Source organism: Indicator indicator, chromosome 38 (assembly GCF_027791375.1).
Source record: "Indicator indicator isolate 239-I01 chromosome 38, UM_Iind_1.1, whole genome shotgun sequence".
Classification (NCBI taxonomy): Eukaryota; Metazoa; Chordata; class Aves; order Piciformes; family Indicatoridae; genus Indicator; species Indicator indicator.
The window spans coordinates 4,808,172-4,830,106 of record NC_072047.1 but is presented as its reverse complement, the minus strand read 5'-3'; the positions used below and the strand labels follow the sequence as shown (position 1 = coordinate 4,830,106).

The 21,935-nt window shown below is 44.3% G+C and overlaps 1 protein-coding gene across 3 annotated transcripts in view; it reads right to left on the bottom strand.

Moving 5' to 3' along the window:
• Positions 1-1,792: 1,792 nt before the first annotated feature.
• The window catches only part of PPP2R2A (protein phosphatase 2 regulatory subunit Balpha), a 32,823-nt gene continuing 12,680 nt past the window's right edge, over positions 1,793-21,935 (bottom strand). For all 3 annotated transcript variants that reach the window (XM_054396703.1, XM_054396705.1, XM_054396704.1), the window contains 8 exons: positions 9,656-9,753; positions 6,828-6,993; positions 6,179-6,291; positions 5,764-5,941; positions 4,974-5,138; positions 4,302-4,471; positions 3,523-3,614; positions 1,793-2,796 (listed from right to left, as the gene is read on the bottom strand). In XM_054396703.1, coding sequence (XP_054252678.1) covers positions 2,517-2,796; positions 3,523-3,614; positions 4,302-4,471; positions 4,974-5,138; positions 5,764-5,941; positions 6,179-6,291; positions 6,828-6,993; positions 9,656-9,753 — 1,262 coding nt within the window. In that variant the 3' untranslated portion in view covers positions 1,793-2,516. The remainder of the gene's footprint in view (positions 2,797-3,522; positions 3,615-4,301; positions 4,472-4,973; positions 5,139-5,763; positions 5,942-6,178; positions 6,292-6,827; positions 6,994-9,655; positions 9,754-21,935) is intronic.

The window sequence follows — 21,935 nt, the reverse complement described above, 5'->3', positions numbered from 1 at the left end:
ATCAATGGACAGTGTGCTTAGAGAATTATTTAGTTGGATAGTATGACAGCAAAGTCAGTAGCTGGTTTTGGTGAGGGCAAGTTAAACATGCCAGGGGTCACCAATACTGACAAAACCAGAGCTCTTCCCAAGCCCAGCTTTAACTCACTTGCATTCCAACACACAGCTGAGGTCCCAGAGGCAGCTTCACTTGGGTGTGGTATTGCTGGGAAGCTGCACTGTGCTTTAGGGCAAGCTACCTGCCCAGTCTGTGTCCTCTTCACATCCTCACTTCCTTGTGTCTGTGCTGAGCACCTTTCCAGGTGTTCAGTGCACAGAGAATCATAAGAGCAGCGGTCCCAACACCCGTCTTCCCAGAGCAGCAGGCCTGAACCCTGTGATGCTCTGTGCACAGCATGAGTTTTACCTGCCCTAGTGTCAGTCTCATTACCTCTTTGCCCTTGCAATAAGAACAAACCTTGCCCTGATCCTGTAAACACCCAGACACATGATTAACCTTACTCACCAGTTGTCTCCTTAACAAGTAGTCATTTGAGTACAATTAGTCACATGCTCTGTAGTTAGGAGTAGGGCCTACTACTGCTTCATTCACCACTGGAAAACAGCTGCTGTCCCTGGGGCAGTTAAACATTTTTTACAAGGCTAACAGGTCAAAATAAAAAGGTCAAGTTCTTACAAAGGCTCATGGTCAGGCATGCATGGTACAAGACAAATACTTAAGAGAAACGGATCTAATGAATATTAGAATCTTTATGTTTTCAAACCACTGCACAAGGACTTGAAGAAATTAAAGTATGACTGCAAGAGTAGTCTTGTAACCACCTCACCCAGCCATAACTTTACAGCAGAAACAGTACCTCAGCTGATCAAATAGAGGCATTATAGTAACTACCTAGAACCAAGCCACAGAAAGAATTTCAATATAGGTAACTGAAAAGTGAAAATCCTCCCAGTCAGGGCAACTTTACATTCCATCTGAACCTTTCCATAAAGGAAGAGTAAACCTCAAAGCACAATTAGCAAAAATGCGTCAGTAAAAACTCATGAACCTTATGAAGCATCAATATCTGGTTCATCTTTGGCTAAGCCTTGTTTGCTGAGGACTTTCAATCTCTCAACTGTGAACATTTATGTCATGCAGCTGCTGCACTCCAGGTGTTTCTGATCTGCACCATGCACCTTTCTCTAAGTGCAGCAACTCTGCAACACCAGAAGCCAGGAGAAACACCTGCAGTCAGACCACAGTTCCACTGCTACTGATAGCAACAAAGCACAAACAGGAGAGCAGCTCAGGATGCTGCAGTGAGCTCTGCATGTGCTCAGTGTCTGCACTACAGACAAGAACTCAAGACAACTGAAAAAGCCACACGGAACTCAGCACTCCAAACAAGGCATTAAAGTTTGCACCCTAACAAAAGGCAATCAAGAAACTAGGACAAAACTCAACATTAAGACATTAGCCCCATAAAATGGATTTCTAGACCCAAAACCTCACTTCCTGTTCCAATTAAAAAAAAGAAAGATAAAAAAGCTTTTGGGGACACTGGCAGAGGAACTGCCCTGCTTAGATGGCACAACCTGACAGCAGGGCATGGCTGGAGATGCAGAGGTCAGCATACACAATAACTGGTGCTGCTGCCACTCATGGATGTGGATTTTGAAATCCCTCCCTCTCCTCATTCCCATGAAAAAAATTAATACTGGTTAAAATTATTACAAAAAAACATCATTTTATTTTCATGCATCTAAGGTAGAACACAAGAGTATTTGTATAAAGAGGTAGATTAAAAAAAAGAAAACAGATTCTCCATTCTTTGTCACTTTTATTCAGTAGTTTGTTATTTTTTCCTTATTTTCTTTTTTTTTCCCCTTGTTTTGGTGCCAGACATGGCAAGGAGTGATTACAGTCAACTGTTTATTAAAACATTTGTTGCAACACAGCCCCTCTTTACCACTGACCCCAAACGGACCCACTTCATGTGCTTTATTCTGGTTTTTCTCTATACACCACCACCAAGGCGAGGTGGAGGGGGATGAAAGGGGAAGGGGGAGTCCAGGAGGCCAGGAGGAGGAGGAATGCTACAAGCCACAGCAAGAATGAGCTGTATTTAATAAAAAAAGGGGCCACGAATGATACAGTAATGAGGTTACACAATTAAATCCCATAGCATGATTGAAGGCTTTCCCTGTGTCTGACGTCATCACAATGGAAGGCATAAAAAGTAGAGTAAACCGAGGTCGGTAGAGTCCAGGCTAGTCCATTAGGCAAGATGGTGCAAGTAGTCATCTTAAATTAAAAAGTGCCCTACCCTCACCTAAATGGCTGGCAGGCATGGAGGGGAGCAGCAAGGCTCTCTCCATGCAGCTGTGAAGTGTGTTGTCATATGGCACATGTCAAACACTGCCAAGGGGGTGCCACAATGGACCTCTCGCTTGCTCTCCGTTACAGGTACAAATACTAGATTCAACTATTTCAACTATGCAGGAAGTGGACTCTCCAGTTAGGAATGCCATCCCTAATTCATTTTGTCTTGAAATATATACAAGTTGTTTGTGGTGGCTACAGCGATGATGTTCTCCTTGGGGTGCCAGGCTGTGTGCAGAATCTTCTTGTTGAAGTCCAGGCTGTCCACGCTGATCTCATCCTTCTTCCGCTTGCCACTGGCGCAGACCTTGCGTGGCTTCAGCACCGTGCGGGGCTTGTTGTTCTCCCGGGATGCCTCCAGGGTGACGTCTCGCTTTGTGTTCCTGTCAAACATCCTGAAGAAGTTGTTGTAGGACCCTGTCATGACGATGCTGCAGCAGGGAGGGGAAGGAAGAAAGCAACAGTTCAGCCAAAAATAACCCCTCCCTTTTTTAGGAGCGAAGATCACACCTCAAGCCAAGCCTTCCCTATACCTTCTGCAGTCTCAGGTGAAACTCAAAGTGCTTGAATGTTTTGTGGATTTACTGTAATAAGGAGCATCTTCCTCTTTCACTGGCCCTTGGAGGTATACAGACAAGGAGAGCCAAGAAAAAACTCCTGAAGTTTTTTTCCCTAGTGTTCCACCTTCTGACAAGGCAGTCGAAACAGAAAGCATGAAACACGAGCTGCTCAATGGGCCTGGTGTGGGCAGCAGACACCAGGGGCTGGGGAAACAGGCCTCGTTCCCATACAGATCATTCCAAAGTCAGATCACAGATTCCAGTGAAAAAAATCCAAACCAATCCAAAAGACAAGATATAGGGATAAAGCAGCTAGTGGACTCAGGTATGGGTAGCGTTTCCCCAGTAAAATTTGCAGAACACCATCTCTGACCTTCCTGCACTGCCAGCCTCTCCAGTCTGAGCAGCAGCTGCAACATTCCCTTGCCATTTTACTCTGGCAAACCTCAGCTCATACATCAGCACCTACTCAAGTACTTCAACATCACCCAACCCAGGTCATGAACGAAACCAGGTGTTTGAGCCATGCTCCAAGGTGTCTGCTCTAAGAGTAACTCGGGAAGATCTTAAGTGCATATAGAAAAGAATTAAACTGACCTGTCTGATCCATTCCAACAGCACTCAAACTTGTCAAAGATGCAATCATTCTCATACAGGGAACAAAGTTTACTTCTGAGGTATTCATGCACCTGGGAAAAAAAACCACAGTGAACTGAATGAGCCCGTAAAGTAACTTTCAGAGACTGTTTCAGAAGCAACTGCTCACCCCCTGCCCAGATACAAAGTGGTATGAACAGATGCAGGAGCTAACAGGCCCTGCTCTGCAGACTTTCAAAGGAACTCAAACAGCAGCAGGTCACTTGGGGTGGGGAAAGCAGAAGCTTTCCCTCTGAGCCCCTGTCAGCCCCTCACTAGCCCCTGCAGGTATCAAAAAGGATTTATCAGACTTTGCTTCTCTCTAAAAACATGTTTTGGCGACTGATCTTCCTCCTGTCTATGATGAAGAGGAGCCTTTCACAGATGTTCTTACAAAGAAAACACCACAACCGTTCTCAATGCTGTTTTCTGCAGAGAAATGTTTTCGCTCTGGGCAACTAAAAAGTCACCTGCAGACTGTGAGGGCTGTGCTAGCTCATGGCTGAAGGTTACCTTGCCAAATTTCTACTCTGTAGGAGGGAGGCTTTTTCATAACCAAGCATGGGTTCGGGTTCTGCAATCAGTGTGCAAACAACAAGATCCTTTAGACACGTCTGGAACCCACAAATCTTACTGATGCTTTTCTTGGACATAGCCATCTCTAGACAAAAATGTAACTGCCAGAAACCCAGTGTCCTCCAAGGTTTTACTTTCTAGCCTACAGCATCCTCCTTCAATACCTGGTATGTTTCCACAGGTCTGTTTTCCATATTTAAGTCCCAGATCTTCACTGACAGGTAATCTCTAGTCATCATATAGCGACCACTATGGCTAAATTTGACATCAGATATGGAAGAGATGATTTCAGAGAAAAATGATCTGTTGCTAGGATCTTCTGGTTCTTCAAACACTGTATAAAAACAAGAGAGGCATTTCAAGAGGTAAATTTGGCTCTTCCAACACAAGACACAGCATTTTCTCAAGCAGCTTGCCACACTGGGCTCCTCTGCCTGCCTTACACACAGCAGCTTTCAGCCAGAAAGCCCTAATGGTACAATGATAATATTCTGAAACATTTCACAGTGAGTCAGGGGCAGCCTCTAAGTGCACTGCTCACAAAGACCTGGAGTCTTCATTCACATAAGTAAGATGGCTTGCATCAATGACAGACCAAACTCAACCACTCCTTGACCTCCTGAAGCCCACTCCTGCCTGGGCAGACTGCCCTGCTTTAACTGGTCAGATTTTCAATTATTTTTGCCAAAGTAATGAATTAAGATAAATCTACTTTTAAAATCTAGGTTTTTGGGTTTAGATCCATTCAGCAGATTTCAGAATGCAAGACAAGCACACACACACTGCAGGGTGCTTCCCTCCACCCAACAGCAAGCAGGTGACACTCTGGAGCTTACGTTTGGAGTGCTGGTCGCAGAGCGCCGACGCCCTCATGTCACAGAGGCGAATGGTTCCTTTACTGCTGCTGTACACAAACGTGTTGCAGCTGTTGGGGTGGAACTCTGCAGCTGTGATCACCTCTGTCAGCTCTTCCATGTTGGCAGGCTTAATGTCTACAATATCTACAGCATTTGGTTAAGAAAATGCCTCCTGTTTTCATAACATTTTTCATTCAGCAAAGTTTCTTCAGCTCAGCATGCACCTGGAACAGCCAAAGAGAACTAGAGCAAGCCAATGACAGCCAAATACTGCCTGCAATTTGGAAGCAGGACACGACTTCCATCATGCTAAGGACTGTGGAACCCAGTTAAACTGGACAGGAGTTAAAACATGGTTTAGCACCAGCCTTGGCAGAGTTAGAGAATGGTTGGACTGAATAATCTTACAGGTCTTGTCTAACCAAAGCGATTGTGCAATTCCTTGAGACGTGGATGGTCCTGCACCAACTTGCCTCTTACTACAAGTCAAGGAAAGTCTCACACCAGTCTGCTGTGATGCTGCTCTCTAAATTGCTCAGCTCACTAGAATCCCTGCTCTTTATCCTTTACAAGAGGCTGTTTTTCACCGTTCAAATGGCTACTACTCATACTGCTTGTTCCGAGTGACCTCTTGAGTAGTAAAATCCTTAACAGCTGCTAGGGAGAAACAACAAGGAAATGGAGGTACACGTCACATGGAAAGTCTTCCATGAAAGGAAATACGATCCAACAGCTGTTCCCATTGTGAAAAACACCATAAAAAAGATACTAAAGCTTCTGTCTGTGATTTCTAGGTGCCACAGGTTGATCCGCAAGTCATCTGCAGACAAGTAGGTTTCGTAATCACTATTGATGGAGATGGAGTTGATGTGATATGTGTGAGCATTGGCAAATATTCTTCGTGGACTAGCTTCAACCATGAGGTCCATGGGCCTGAACACTGGCACCTGCGAAATACAGAACAATGGAAGCTTGAGCTGCAGATGCACTACAAACACTCTGGCACTCAATACACCAGGCTGATTAAAATAGCTCAAAATCGTCCCAGGAGTAAATCTGTCTGCCAGCTAGCATCACAGAACATGACAAGTTACTCCTGGGGGCACATCTGACTGAGCCACAGGTTCCTCTGTGTGCTGGGGTGAGAAGACTCCCTTCAGCGCAGCTGAGAGTGAACTACTTACCCGTAGTGTTGTAACTGTAGTAGGATCCCTATACCGTCCATCTTCTTCCTTTAAATTATAACCCTCTGGTCTCTTGTCCCTTTCACTGATTTTCCATAACTTTATTGTTTTATCTGAAATAAAGCAGCCACAATTTGCAGTCAGAGCTCTAGCAAAGACTGATGCACTTTAACATGAAGCCTGTGAACAAGACAACACCACCTCCATGTACCAAAAAAAAAAGACAAACACACTGCTTGGAGAAAACAAGCTGGAAAAGCATTAAAAAGGCCTCCTCCACAGTTTGTTCTTTTATAAAAGTTACAGCAAGTTTCAATCAGAATCAGGATTGTTATGAATGACTAATTCAAGCTCCCACCATTAGTTACCCACATCAGAAGCACCAAGTGACAGCTTAGCCAAGTCCGTCTGCTACAGAGCAGCCAAATCAGGACTGCCTGATGTCACAGCCCATGCTGGGGGAATTCAGCAGGGCAGGCAGCAGTGCAGTTCCGCAGCACAGCTCTAGGGAAGCCACAGCCCTGGGTACTGGCATTTAAAGCCAACTTACTTCCAGCCCTCTGACAGTGAAAGATTAGACAAAGTCTCCAGAGCAAGCCTATGTCACAATAGCTCACCATGCAACAGCAGCTGGGCAGGCAGGACTTACCATTTGTAGACAATAAAAACTGAGCAGCATTTTTCTGGGGTAACCACCTAATTTTGTTGATCTTCTCTTCAATTTCTAAACTTTTCAAGTAGTCAAACTCTGGTTCATGGCTTTGAAAGGTACTGTAAACATTGTATTCTCCCCTACTGTGAGACTGGGTTTTGTTCTAAAAAGAGAATTAAATCGTCAAGGTATGTATGCAGTTTACAGAATGCTTTCAGGCTGCAGGCAGATACAGACACAGGTACAGATGCAGTCAGACATACAGGCAGAAAGCCCAGCACCATGAGAACATCTCAGGACTGCCACACACATTGTTGCCTATGTCAGATTTGCCCCACGTGTCCTTTGGCGCACAACTTGCCTTACTGTAACAAGCCTGCAGAACCACAGAATGGTCTGGAGTGGAAAGAACCTTAAAGACCGTTCAGTTCCAACCCCTCCTCTTTCTAAAAGCTATGTTTTAGGCAGTGGCTTCCTAACACCAATTACGCACTGCATGGACCAAGCCTGCAACAGGTACAGTGCCAGGAAAATGGAACCATTTCTGAAATAGCACCCACTGGGGTTAACGGATGTGATTCAAGCTTCATTTTCTGAGGTATTGCTGTACCACCCATTTCAAGAGGTTGCACCATCAGATGCCTTTCCTGTGGTATGCTCCTGACCAGGGACTTTGCCCCTTCCTTCTCGTGTCTCATGTCCAGCCATTCATTTCAACCTTTCACACCTCTAAAACATACTTGACACGATCCTTGCTGGCCCACATTTGTCATATTCCTCACATCATTCTCTCTTGCTTCATACCCTGACTCGCAGGAATCCTGACATTTTACAGTGTACTGTGGAGGAGGGAAAAGGGGCCCAAATGCCTATACATAAAGGCTGGCAGCAGAACACTGCCCCAGAGGTGTGAGTGACACTGCCCTCCCACCCCAGGAACAGGAGGAACTGAGCTTCAGTGAGACCCAGCAGGTTAGGCAGGGTCACTGCCCAGGACACACTTGTGAAGTACATTCACTGTGCTTCAGGAGATGCTGGACTGTGCTGTGAGGGTGTTGGAGCCCTGGAGAAGGCTGCCCAGAGAGGCTGTAAAGTTTCCTTCTCTGGAGACTTTCAAATCCTGCCTGGACACGTTCCTGTGTGACCTGCCCCAGGTGAAACCTTGGCAGGGGGGTTTGGACTTGATCTCCAGAGGTCCCTTCCAAGCACTACCATTCTGTGATTCTGAAGGACTAGAATAATAAAAACAAGTGATAACAAATTCAATCCATCCTTGGGACAAAAGCAGGACTGAAGCCATCAGATCACCCCAAGGCTCTCAAACCCAGGAAACCAAACAGTTGGCCCAAGCAAGCACCTCACATGAAATGCCCATTAGGCAATTGCAGGCTGCCCACGCCAGTTCCTTTCTTGGTTTCAATTAGTGACTGTGCTCACTTCCTTGTGAGCATGACACTTGAGCAATGTCCCTTGCCTGGCCTTGCAGAAGGGCTGCCAGGCTCCAGCCCAGAAGTGGCAGTGCTTTGGCAGTGAGTGAGTTACACCAGCTCCTGTAACTCTGTACAGAGTTCTTTGTGCTTTAGTGTTCTCCTTCCTGCAGAGGTCTCTGAACACAGTGTGACAGAAGGTGCTACATGAATGCACCCGAAATATTTCAACAGTTGCCACAGCTAAAACTTGCTCTAGACAGTGGTGAACATGGTGTAAGTACTGATACCTTACGGAATCCAGTCCCCACCTGCCATTGCCTAGACTGAGGAATCAACATTGTGGAGTTGTGTGCAGCTCTATGTAATGAGCCAGGTGGCTCCTGCTATACCTAGATCTAGAGGATATGAACCATGGGTTCTGCATCAAAAACTGAAGTAGTCAAAGACAACTCACTTGAGGGTGGGTGATTAGCTACATAGCTAACAGGCTTTAAGCTACATTAAAGGATCCTTAAAAGATGCAAGCTACAAACCAGAGTTTAAAAAAACCCAAATGACAAAACGGCACAGAAGTTTGTGCCTGACACTACAGAAGATTACAGCAAGGATGAACACAGCAGGTGAACCATTTCAGATTCTGGCCCAAGAAAGCCAAGCAGAGGCTGGTCAGCCAGGAGATCCCACTAGATGGCACCAACTGACCACAGAGGAATCCACCCGGAGAAGTTCCTGCCCTCCTGTATCCTGCTACTAGCAGACAGCCATTTGCTCTGGGCAGCTGTGGAATTTTGAAGGCTTTGGATTTTTAGACTCGAACTTGGCTGCAGTAACTGCATGGCTTTTCTAGGCAGTGTGGTGACAGAAGTGCTGTTTATCCTCTCCCCGAAGCAAACTCTAATCAAATCACCATCTAACTACAGCCGTAGCTAAAATCCAAGTGCTCCATTCTCTGCTGCCCCACCTTCCACGAGGAAGCAGAGGCCCTCTCCTAACATTAGAACATTTGCAGAATTCTGCACAGACCACAAGAACAAGGATAAATGAAAAGATACCTTTCCTTCTAGGACACCATGGTTTTGCCTGGCTGATAGCAGTATGGAAAAGTGCATCTTAGATCATTGTAAAACCACCAACTTCAGCTTCCCCTCCAAGGTCTTTTGGTATCCTACTCCCCTCCCCCTTTAGACCGCAGTTAAGAAATGTGTAAAGAGAATTTAATTTCTAAAAACATCACAAAGTCCTCACCAATTTCTTCACTCTTAAATCTAATTTCTATCACTTATTACACAAGCATCAACTGTGTGTACACTTTTCAAATAAAAGCATTCTCCTTGTCTTTAAAATAGAACGACCAGGGACAGAACATGGAATGTCCTTTAGGTAGTTAGCACTCACCTCCTGCTCCTGTTGAAAGATGACAACTCTCCCTCCTTTGTCTCCTGTCGCTAACAGCTCTCCAGAGTGGTTAAATTCTACTGTAGAAATTATATCAGCTGCAGGGGAAGAAAAACAAATACTGCACAGTCACCATCAGGCCCAGAGAGCTGGAGCTGAGAGAATGCAAAGGCACTCCTCAGTTTGAGCTTGTGTCACAGAACTCAAGGGGGGCTGCCTTCAAGAGGTTTTTTTAAGGCTGGACATTTGCAGAACAGTTACCAACTGGCCCTGCCAGAGTTACAACCTCAGTGCTGTCACTGCATCAATGCGAAGGGGCTTGCACTCCTGAGAAGTGTTCCTCTTCTACACCTGCTGCTCCAGCTGAGCACAGACATGGACCTGCAGTCTGCGCTTTGACAGCGGATACCACAGACAGACAGGCTCCCATGCTTTCTGATGGAATCGTTACCTAGATGATCTCAGAGCCTCCATTTCCCATTTGTTTTAGTAGTTGTTCAGTTTTGGGGGTTGTTTTGTGGCTGGTGGTGGTTTTGTTGTTGTTTAAGGACTCTGTACCAATTTATCAGCTCAAAGGCAAAATGCATTTGGTTAGCAATGTTCAGACACCAGTGTCTAAGAAACACAAGGGTGGGAAACAAGAACAGCTACTGAAAATTAATAAACAAATTCAACAGCCTCTAACAAAGTCAGCATCTCCTGAGGGTGAGGAAGGTTGGCATCACCACAAGCATTATACAGAGTGCTAAAATGAAATAGTGAATCCACAGTGACAAAAGCCCAGTCACACAGATCTGGTTATGCAGCAGAAAGGACAAGCCACAACCCCAAGTCACTTTTTCAGTCACACACGTACCCCTCACTTTAAAGCAGCAGAATCAGAAGCCAAATCATTCTTCGAACCCCAACTTCAAGCTGCAATTTCACCTTAGATCCAGATTTCTGCTGAAGGAAGTACCTCAGATTTTTACATATGCAAGTTTACAGCTTTTATGTTGGTGAAGCCATGATAATAAACAACTCCAAAATTTTCAACTGCATGGTTTCTTCATCCTCTGCTTTGGAGTTGCAAAAGTTTCTGGTACTTGCTCTACAGACTGAAAGCTACTGCTGAAGAGAAGTGACTCAGTGAGTTCCTACAGACACTATTGTGCAGCGTATCACAGAAGCTATCACAGACAGCACAAGGCTTATTGTACCTCAAGAAGTGAAACCTGCAGGATTTTCCTCTCATTCACTTCAGTATCAGAATGAGCTGTTATCCTGGGGCTGCACCAGATATGGGTGGTGGCCGCCAAGGCCAGAGGTGAGTTGTGCTGTGCTAGCTATACTCCTAGCAGCCACAGGCAGGCAAAGCCTGCCCCAGAGTTGCCCATGCAGAGCTTGGGCACGCAGACAGACTCAGCTGTAAGGTCCTCAGAGGCAAGAGATGCAGAGTCAGCCTCCTGGCACAGCTCAGCTGTGTTTGCTATACATACAGCACAGCCTGGCATGCAACAAAGGAGAAACAAGATCATCCTGTCCCCATCAGCTTCCCTTGCCATCATTACTTGGCATCACTGGAAGCACAAACAAGCTGCAGTTTCTCAAGAAAACTGTGTTAAGGACAGAAATATGATGTCAGCTTGTGTGAAGATAAACCAGGATCCAGATCACACATAAGAATCCCTTGATCTGAGCGCACATTATTTTCCCCTCTCCCTGGAAGGTAGCAGCTACTTTAGTCATTAATTTGTGATCAAAATGAAGTGATTGATCTTCCCTCTGTAAGGCTGACAGCTGCACACTGTTCAGTGTGCACCCTGACAGGTGAGCGGGGCACAAAGATAACACACAATCAAACCCAGTATGCAGAGGGAAGTGCAACCCAAGCAGTCTCATTGTTCCTCTTCCATACAATGCAATGCAATCCTCTGCAAGGAGAAGGTCCTAAGGAAACGATCAGCTGGAGAAAACCAAGATAACTCCCCTCTCAGCATCGAGAGGAACACAGTAAATACTGATTTGATTAACACAGATCTAACACTGTGAACTCTTCAGAGAAGACATTATAGCAACTATCAGCAGATCTACATATGGACACAGATGTGCAAGGAGAACTGAAAGAAAAAAACCCCACAACCCAAAAATCTCACAAATCTTCTATATCCACCTAAAACCAGGTGGATACATTCATCACAGCACTTATTTGGCAGGAGTCACCAAAAAGTTGTACAAGGTCAAAAGCCTGGTTAGAAGAGACTGTAACAGCCTTAAGTGAAGGGCTAAAGCTTTTGCTCAGCTCTGCTGGGGTGCTGGAGACTGCAATTACAAAAGGCTCTCATGCAGCAGAAAGCTGACCGCTCCTCTTTAAGTGTTCCAGACCTTCTTCCTTTTGGCATCTACTTTAACTTTCCAGATCATCCAAGCTTGCTACTGGTGATCTCCAAGCTGATGAAGTCCTGCTTTGTCTATGCAATCAACTGTGTGATGGAACATTCAGCTCTAATATCCCCACACTTCCAAAAACGTCCATCAGGTTGGGCTGGGGATGACCAGGTGCTGAAAACCCTCTGATGCCTGCCCAACACCATGCAGAAGATCTTTCCTAGTACTTGGATCGATTTGTAAACAAATTACATTCCTTAACAGCAATCACAACAGAAAATTTATTAGCTGTTAGAATCCAGCATGCTGGAATCCTGGACTGCTCTCTTTCCAAGGGCAAACCAAACACGCTGAAAAAGTAGGCAGAAAAATGATTTCTGCTTGACTAGTCCCAAAGCAGGGAGAGATCAGTACTGGAGAGCAAAGCCACCACCAGAACATTGTAAAGCAGTAACTCACCATTGAGAGCATCGCATTCCCATACCTTGGTCAGAGACACAGACAGACGTCGTGGTACTGGTGCTGAACTGGGCAGGTTTCATGGTGCTTGAGAGCTGGCAGGGGAAGCATCTCATCTTCCACAGTGCACCAATTCGCTCCTGGATCTTCATCAAGGTTAACAATCTCCTTGCCAAGGCAAACCATCAGTGCTCCCCTTTTCTGGGCAGAGGGGGGCTCCAGCTTCTTGGTCAGTTACACACTGGGTTATTTTAGTCCTTCAGCATCTCCAGAGCATGCTGCCTCCTCCCTTGCAGGTTTTGCTACAGTCCCTAGGTGGAGTTTGGCAAGCACAGAGGGTTGCTCTCACTGTCCAGAAGCATGGAAATGATCCCTGCTATGCCAGACAGCACCAGGGAGGAGCATCTGAGGGAGAAGCAGACGTGTAGTGCTCTGTCGTCACCAACATTAAAGGCTTTTGGAGATTGGATGCATTCTGTTGTTTATTGCTGACTTCATTTCAATGTCCTCTTCTTCAAGCACCAGTGTCTGAGATAAATAACCACCAAGTCCTCATCTGATAACCACAGCCCTCAGAGGACACACACCACTATTAAGAGACTTCCACAACGTTACCCATGTCTGGGAGATGAGATTTGTCACTCTCCTCTCCCAAAACATCTTGAGACATCTCTGACACCAAGATGAAACGTGGCATTTCAGGTGCTAAGATTTAAAGCACTGTAGGGCAACAAACACACGTGAAAGCAATATTCTGACAACAGCAAAAAACCGAAACCAAAACCACCAAACCCAAACCAGGACAGCAATGTATCTGCACTTCTGACCAATCAATTCAATCCCTTAAGAGTAGCAGGACTGATACAAGAGAAGAGAAGGAACCAGTACCTCGAGACCACTATTTCACAGGGCAGACATATCAGGATGGCTTTGAATTTAAGATGCATTCATAATAGGTTCTTAGATAGCCTAGAGATAATGCAACTGAAGTCCCCATACCTACAGGAGACACACAAGCTACAGGGCCAGCCTTCACTGTCTAAAAGCAATCCCAAACTCATGCCTTGAGACCATTTCAGCTATCAGACAGTTTCATAGTTCTGTGTTGGTTTGGTTTTTAACCCCAAATTAGTTAATAAAGTGCTTGAAAAATTACTGTGAAAAGTCCTCTTTCAATAAACTCGTAACTACAGCAGATAGAAGAATGTTCTCTCTGTATAAACACAAGCAAAGCTGTTTGGTTTCTGTATAGAAACCATTAACCCTCACACCCCTCATTAATCACTTTCTATTTTTAAACCTTAAGATATTACAGCAGTTCCTTTCAGAACACAGGCATAGGAAAACAACTTCTTCCACTAGGTGAAAGAATCAACTGACCACAACAGTATGTCTGGGCTCACAAGGAACTGCAAGCCAACAGCACTCTCAGTACAGTTACAACGGAGCAGTCCAGATGCAAACACCCCAAAGAGCTCCTGCTGACCTGGCTGACCAGGCACTGCTTATTTAATTAATAAGGTTAATTGGCTCCACCACTGGTTGATATAAAAAAACCTAACAGTGGAACCAGCAAAACATAAGTTGGAGTCTCCTTAACATGAGGAGCAAACCTGGTTAGGAAAGCAACAAGGAAAATTCTCCTCTCCAGATCTTCATTACCTAGGTTTAGAGTTTTCCCCTGAAGAATATCTACTCTAACAAATGGGATTCTGTCTTCCTCTACTACTGCCAGCAAATTCAGAAAGCCACACACACACATGCATGTACACAGAGGGAACATCTTACCAAGGACAAAAGGCTTAAGTCTCTTAATACCCAGGCTTCCCCAAATTCAAGTATTCTGTAATATATGACCGGAAGTACCTATTTGCTTGTCCTATTCACACTGGTTCAGGTCTATTGTTGGCTGAAACAAAGCTCTTTCAAACTGCATGACCCTTTCCCAGGACATTTGACACCACTTTATTAATATCACAAACACAAGAGGCACAAGTGGCAGAAATCCAGACCCACTCCCGTGCCAGTCTTGAACGACCTTAGCCAGGCAGGTGAACAACCTCACAGGCTGTCCAACTACCACACTTGTTCACAACTAGGAACAAGCAGTTAAAGGTCACAGCTTCTCCTTCAGCCTGTTCTTTGCAGCCACTGCAATACCAAAACAACCTCAAGCCTGCCCACAGGATTTCCTGCCTGTAGAACTGCTCTGCCTATAACCAAAGAAGGTAACCAACAGCAGGCCCAACATTTCAGCATCATGAAACGCCAGCCTGCTGTTCCATGCGACAGCTCTCCTGGGGCTCAGTTTTCTGAACATCACAGTACTCGGATGCTGACAGCTTCCAACCTGTGAAACTTAAATCGGTTTTCAGGTGGAGAAAGGGGAAAAGAACAGCAACTCTCCTCCTAGGGATATGTCACACCTAGCTTTACATCAAGCTCTCTGCTACTACAGTTTGTACTAGAGAGGGAGCAGGCTAAATACTACTCCAGACAGAAGAGCTTCCCCCTTTGAATTTTCCTGTTTCTAGCATTTCCTATCACAGGGACTGTGCCTTTGAGGCCCACATTATGCCTTTAAACAACTTATTGCATGAAGCAGCATGACAACAGTCCACACCAGTTCTATTTCCACCCCAGAAAGACTGTTCAGCCAGCAAAATCTGCACTGATTACTGAGAAGTCCCCCCAGCCAGAGCTAACAAAAGGGTTAAGTTGTACTGGTACTATGCAGAATTCATTTGGAGAGTTACTCATAATTTTTATCCTTTGTACAATCACAAACAGATCAGACATATCTAATTATAAGGGAACAAAATTAACTCCAGCAGGAACTAACTTCATGTCCAAACTGCTTTATACAGGACCCCCTTAGGTGCCTGCATGTTCTGTGACTAAAACCGAGGGACCCGTTTAGCAGTATGACGAGACTTGAGACAAAAAGGCTTATAAATATCAGATTTGATTATTTCTGCTCTAACACAGCCATTTGTCTAGCCTCAGTGCTCCGGTACATGACTTGTTCCAACATGTCTTCTGCCTGCAGAGCTTTACTTTACAATGTATCATTAATAAAGCTGCAGCAAAACTGGTTCTACATATATAATTTTCAAGAAACATCTCAATTTTTGCACTGCTGAGGATGAAAATTCAAGTTTACTGATTTTTCCAGAGCAGACTTTATGCTGGAACAGAGAAATTAGCCTCTGTTCAGAGGAAAACAGCACTGTCACTTCTGACCTCTCTCACAACATTGCTGCTGAGCTACAGATCAAGAACATCCTATTAATCACAGGCAGACTGAAGATGCAGGAGACCAGAACTCCACCTCAAGCCTCTTCTCTGGAAAAATCTGTGTTCCTAGAGCTCAGTCATGGTATCACACTCAGTAGGCTCCTCAGAGTCATACACAATGCCCACAGGAGGGCTCCATATCCTCACAGGGCACACACCAAGAAATTCAAGTCATGTGTCATACAGGGATTCCCCAAAACGCACTAAAAACCTTGGCCTAAGTCTCAAGCTTCATTTCCTCTACTTGTGATAAGCGTGTTTGCACTTTGCCAAGCACAGACCAATCGCCCCTTGGTAGCAGAAGTGCTTTACTACTTTAGCTGTACCTCCATTTCCTTAGGGAACTACTCTCAATATGCTGAGTTGGAATGAAAAAAAATTCTTGAAGAAAAAAAAAAAACAATCTAGGCCTGAAAGCAAGAAGTGTCAGCAGCTGAGCTGTTCTTCCCAACAAGTGACACCCAGTTCACGGCATAGAGGCATTCCCTTGTCTGGGCATTGGGGCTCACTTCCATCCAGGCCCAGCATGCAACCCAATCCCCACACAAATTCTAGGTGTTCCCTCACCAGAAGTGATCTTCAACAGTGTAAAAGAAGTCATTCCAGACTCCAGTGACTCAGCCCATGGGTAGCTAAGCTTTCAAATATACACTTCTGAGCCTGTAGAATCTCTGCAGATGAAGGGTTTTCACTTAAAGCCCAACAGCAGTAACAGGTTCAGCTGAAAGGTTTAGAGAATGTACTAACAAGCTCCCAAGGTCCGGTCAGCCCCATTCTCTGTGATGCCGTCCTCATTCTGCTGTGACAGCTGATAAACACATTTGCTTAATAACCAGGGGCTGAGAAGGACAATGAAGAGTCTGCCACTCAAGAGCATGGATTTCACAAATGCCGAAGTTATTTTCACGCTCTTTGATTCCCTTTCAAGAGAAGATTTCTGCAACGAGCAACAGGACTAGCAGAAAAATCAGCCCTGTGATGGAAGCAAAACATGGAAGCGTTTACTTGCCTCTTCATCTAGTTCACAAATGTTTACTTGCTTCTCCCTCAAGACTAAAAATTACCTTACTCAGAATCACTGACACCAATTAGAGCTGAACACACCTACACAAGAGCTGCCCCTGTGTTACTTATTCAAGAGCATGTTCAGCTACACAGCACTGACAAACCTGCACTACAAATCAGCTGTGGGTTAATTCATGTAACCCAACATCCAATCAGAAAAAACAGTCAAGAGGAAGCTTTAATTTGGGTGTCTGTTCATAGAAAAACTGTTTATATTTCAAAATTGTTTATATTTCAAGTCATATTTACTTAACTTACTACCTAATGTCTAAAACAAAAGCCATCAGGTGATGACTAACAACACTAATGCATACCTGCTTCTGCTCACAGGTGTGTATTTTTCTGAGTCTTTTCTTTCCCTATGCTCAAGCCAGGTGGCTCCTGAGTCCCTGAAACTAATCTGGATTAGGAGCTAACCAAATTCCTATGGATAGCCCCCACAGACTACAGAACACTTCCTGTTACCCACCCTAGACTCTGCACTAAGCACACACCAATAGCACAGGCTACACAATTCCCTCAGAAGATCTCACTTTAGATCTTTTCAGAGGTTGTTTGTGTTCTGAAGTAGTACAGAGCTATTTATGGAAAAATCTCTGCTGGAGTCACAGCCAGAATTTCAATGGGCTGCAGAGCACAGAAAAGCCAGTGGTTGGTTTTCTGTTTGCAAATAATATATTTGGAAATAACACACTGTGCTATTGTTTTGCATATGTAGAGAACAGAAGCCTTCAGGCAATGCCTTTCTCCTCACTGAGAATGCCACAGACTAAGAGCACTGGAAGATCTTGATTTTTCTCCCTTTTTTTTGCTGAAGCCATTCCAAACCATATTGCAAGTGAAAAATTAGAAGCAGTATTTTAGAAGAGTATCACAGTTTGGCAGTGCCTTTCAAAAATCAGCTACTAGGATGCTGTGGCTGGGCGTGTACTGCTGTCATAGCTATAAAAACCACCTCCTAGAAACGATTCTGCTGCTTCAGACTTAGCTTCTTTGAGCCTTTCTATTCTTTGCTTCATTCTTTCTATTATTTTACTTCAGGTGCAAAAGCTAAGACAAAAATGTCTAAGGCTTTTCATCTTCAGGTGCAGACTGCAACAGAGCATGGCACCTCAAACACTCCAGGGCCTCCTTCTGGGGAAGGAGAAGGAAGGCAAACACTGACTCTCACCCACCCTGAGGAAGGAGAAAGAGAGGCAGACTCACTAGAGTAGCTGCAGGCAGCTTGCTGGGGAACAGAGCGCTTGTGAAGGTCATAAGCACAGCTGAAGTTTCCAGCAGGGATTAATGCACTGCTCTGGCTCTCAAGTGACTGTGGAATAAAACTTTATGGATTGCTTCACTATGGGCATTCACTCCTTCAGCAGTTCATTTTGGTACTTACTGTATTTTTAGCGGCACTTGGAACCTGGGGGGGGCAGAAGAAAAAAAAAAAAAAAAAAAAAAGTCTTCCCTTTACCAGTTGCCTCCTTTGCCTCCCCACCCCAAACTTGGCAAGTATTTTGCCATGTTTCTATTCTGGCCCAAGCACACATGCCTCAGCTTCTTAAAAAAATAGATATAAATTAAGCAGAGGCCAATCCTAGTTCCTGGCCTGGACTTTCAGAGATTCTCAACACTCACTTCTTTACATGCAAAATGGCATCTACAGCTAACAATTCTGCAAGGCATATGGTGATATTTAGAACACATCTCAAAAATTTGCATTGTTAAGATACTCCACCAATTTTCACAAAATACTTCAAATGTATTATTTTACATCTCTCACCTTCTTCATTTACAGACTGGGACCTTTTCTTTGGATTTTGGGACAGCTATATATCAGCTGAAAACAACACAGACTGTTTAGCTGTATTATTGTCCTGCACGGATCTCCAACTTCCTTGCAGTAACTTTTAGAAGCTTTGGAATTTAATTTTGGGAAACTGGCACACTGATCTCAGGGAAAACAGAGCATGGAGGGGTTGAAATAACTTAGTGAACTTCCAGTTGAAACAGCTCAATGATTACTTTCATTTCTCTCCATTTCTAGTCATTGTCTTTATCAATCTCTCCCCCACATCTCAGAGTAAGTAAATCTGAAGACTTCAAACCAGGTGCCAAACAACTTCCAGTTGAAGGTTACACCACAGTGTAACTTCTGGAACAATTATTTCAACATATACATAAAAGACCTTGCAAACCAAGAGGGCTGCACACTACTTTCTCCTGACAGCTTCTTCAAACGAAGAACAACCAGCAAGGAGAGAAGACTAAGCCCTTGTGCAGCAACATGGAGCAGCTGAACAGTGGTGACCTAGTAGCACACTTGTAGCTGACAAATTAGAACATCCTTCCCTGATATTCAGAAGCAGCAGCAGCAGATAAGCTACAGAACCAAGTGGATGTCTGTTATTTCCTAGTTCAATACAAGCTTCTTTAGGTCAAACCAACGAAAAGAATCCACAAGCTCCAAGGAGCCAAGAACCTAATGTGCAAAATCTGAAGGATTTTTTTTTTGTTTGGTTTAAATGTTCTGTCTTGCTACTGCACTTTCCTAAGAGGTATCTAAATATTGTCAGTAACAACACTGTTGGGCTAAGCACAGCTTGTGTTTTCTGCTCCAGTGACAGAACTTGTGTGTTTCCAGCCCCCACCACTTCCAAAAAAGTCTGGAGAAAAATGAAAGACCCTGAACACTGCTTGGAAACAACATGAAAGATTCAGTAACAACCAAGCAACCACAGCACCAACCAACCACAAGCCCCAACCAAAACCCCCCACCACTAAACCCATGCGACTACGGTAAGAACTGCCAGAGAAAAGGCAGAAGAGCACACAGAACTATCATTTTGGTCCAGCAGCCAGTTTCATATTCCCCTAATGCTGCTGGTGAAGGCTGCCATCACCTCTCTAAAGCAGTGCTGTTTTCTCACTGCTCAACTATGTAATGAGGTTTGTGGGATCCATCTTCAACTGCTGTTTGTTCATACTGATCTGTGATGGTTTGAAACTGTCTTTTTAATTTTTCCTTGCAAAGTTCAGAACAGAGAAAGTGAAAGAATGTAAATAAGTCACTATTGGGTGTAAGCAAAATAACGATTATTCTAAACACTTCCATTGGATAGATAGAAATGTTTAAGAACTATTACCCAAAACAAAGTAGGCATTCTGCACATTCTGCGTTCGGCAGTGGGGGCAGTTGCTGGGCTGTCTGGCTGCTGTTTCTTCTTCTCTTCTGGCTGAAGATAACACGTACTGACCTTGGCAGCTAAGTTAACAACTTTCTGCTTAACTAACTCTGCTTCTCTGTCCAGGGGGGTCTGGGGGGAAGCTCCTGGGAGAGGGAGGCCCCTTTGGGAGGGTCCCCTTGGGGGGAAGCAAAGGGAGATCGGTTGTGCTTTTCTGTTGATTGTATATATTTGTGAATGTTGTGAATTTTGTATATTTGTACATATTCATTGCATTTCATTGTAGATTTTAGACTCTGCTTGTAAATACAGCCTTCATTTGCTTCCAGACTGGGCTAGCCTGGTTATTGTCAGTGGGGGGGGGAATTTCAGCTCACACCGACACACTTTTTATTTTTGGCGCCCAACGTGGGGCCAAAAATAATCCATTAGAAGAGATGGCCTCAAACATGAATTTAGTTCCCTAGGAGCACAGTTTTGCCTGTGAAAGGCAGTCTGTGAGTGAGAACCTATCACCTGTGAGCACAAAAGGGCTGAGAAAGGCCTGAGCAAGCTGTTCAGTGCCTTAGTTTCTCAGGTTGCCTTAAAATCATTATAATTTCTCCAAGAGAAGCAACTCCTGGCCTACTCCTGACTAAGCTGGTAACTCAGTATAAAACGAATCTGACAGCAAATAACCCCAGACATATCATTTAAATTTGGTTTCCCAGGTGAGCACTGGTGAAAGTCCCTGCCAGCTCAAAGCAGGGGCTTGTGAAGGTCCGAGGAAGGAGCAACTCTTTCAGAAGCAGCAGCTACTTGAACTGACAATGAACCTAGAAGCAAGTCAGGATGCAACAGGAATTCTAATTCCTCCTTCCATTTCAAGCCCACAGTTCACAGAAAAACAAGCTGAACAGGACAGTTGTTAAAAGCCAGTCCCAGGGCTGTTGTTTTAAATGAATCCTTATCCAGTACTCCAAGAACTTAGGGGTTTGCTAAGCAATCCCATTTGAAAAAAGTCCAGAAGCTCTCCAAAAAGTGTCTTTGAGAATCATTATATGGCTGTTGCAGCTAAGGTTTATTCATTACACAGCTCTTTTCTGCTGGACCAATTTAACCTTTGAAGTCACTTGAAAAGACCAAGTCCTTCAGTCTCCATTGATACATAAACACAGAGTTCAATTTCTGGGAAGCATTTTCTATTGACCTACTCACAGGAGAAAGGCCAAATGAAATCGCTGCTTTTAAGAATCAAAGAATGGTCCCTGCAATACTTTTTGTAGTCATGTGGGAAAAAGGAAAATGGAGCATTTCTAGCATTTAACAGGCAAGGATATATTGGTAATTACTCCACATTTTAAATAAGCAGCCATAGTATGGAGTCAGTTTCCTTACCTGCTCCTGAATATACTCAACTATCTTTTCTCAAGTCCTCAAAACCAGAGTGCCAACTGTGTGTGTTTGGAGATCACATTATTTCCAGGTCACTAATTTAAGAACTGTAATCAAAAATGTAAAGAGAAACATTCCCACCTAAAAGGCATACCTGGATTCACTGTCTTACCATGCAACTCTAAAACCCTCATTTCCTGACCCTCAAATTTTCTTCCAAAATGAGACTGCCTAAGGATTTAACATGTAAGCTAAATATGCTGGGTTTCTTCGTGGTGCTCTCACTTGTGGCTTGACAAGAAGAAAACGCATTTCTGTGAAGAATGGCTGTTTTCCTCCAGTGCTTAACAAAAGCATGGCAAGTTAGAAGCTTACAGCGACTTCTGTTTCTGCTGTTGAACTACAGTCATGCACAGAAGCCTCTGAGAATTACTTTCAGTCAGGTACCGCTACTGCTGCACAGCAACTGTGGTTACCTCTTTTCCACTCATGTTTAAAAGACTACACTGCCCAGATGTGGCTATTTTGATCGCAAGATCTACCACTGC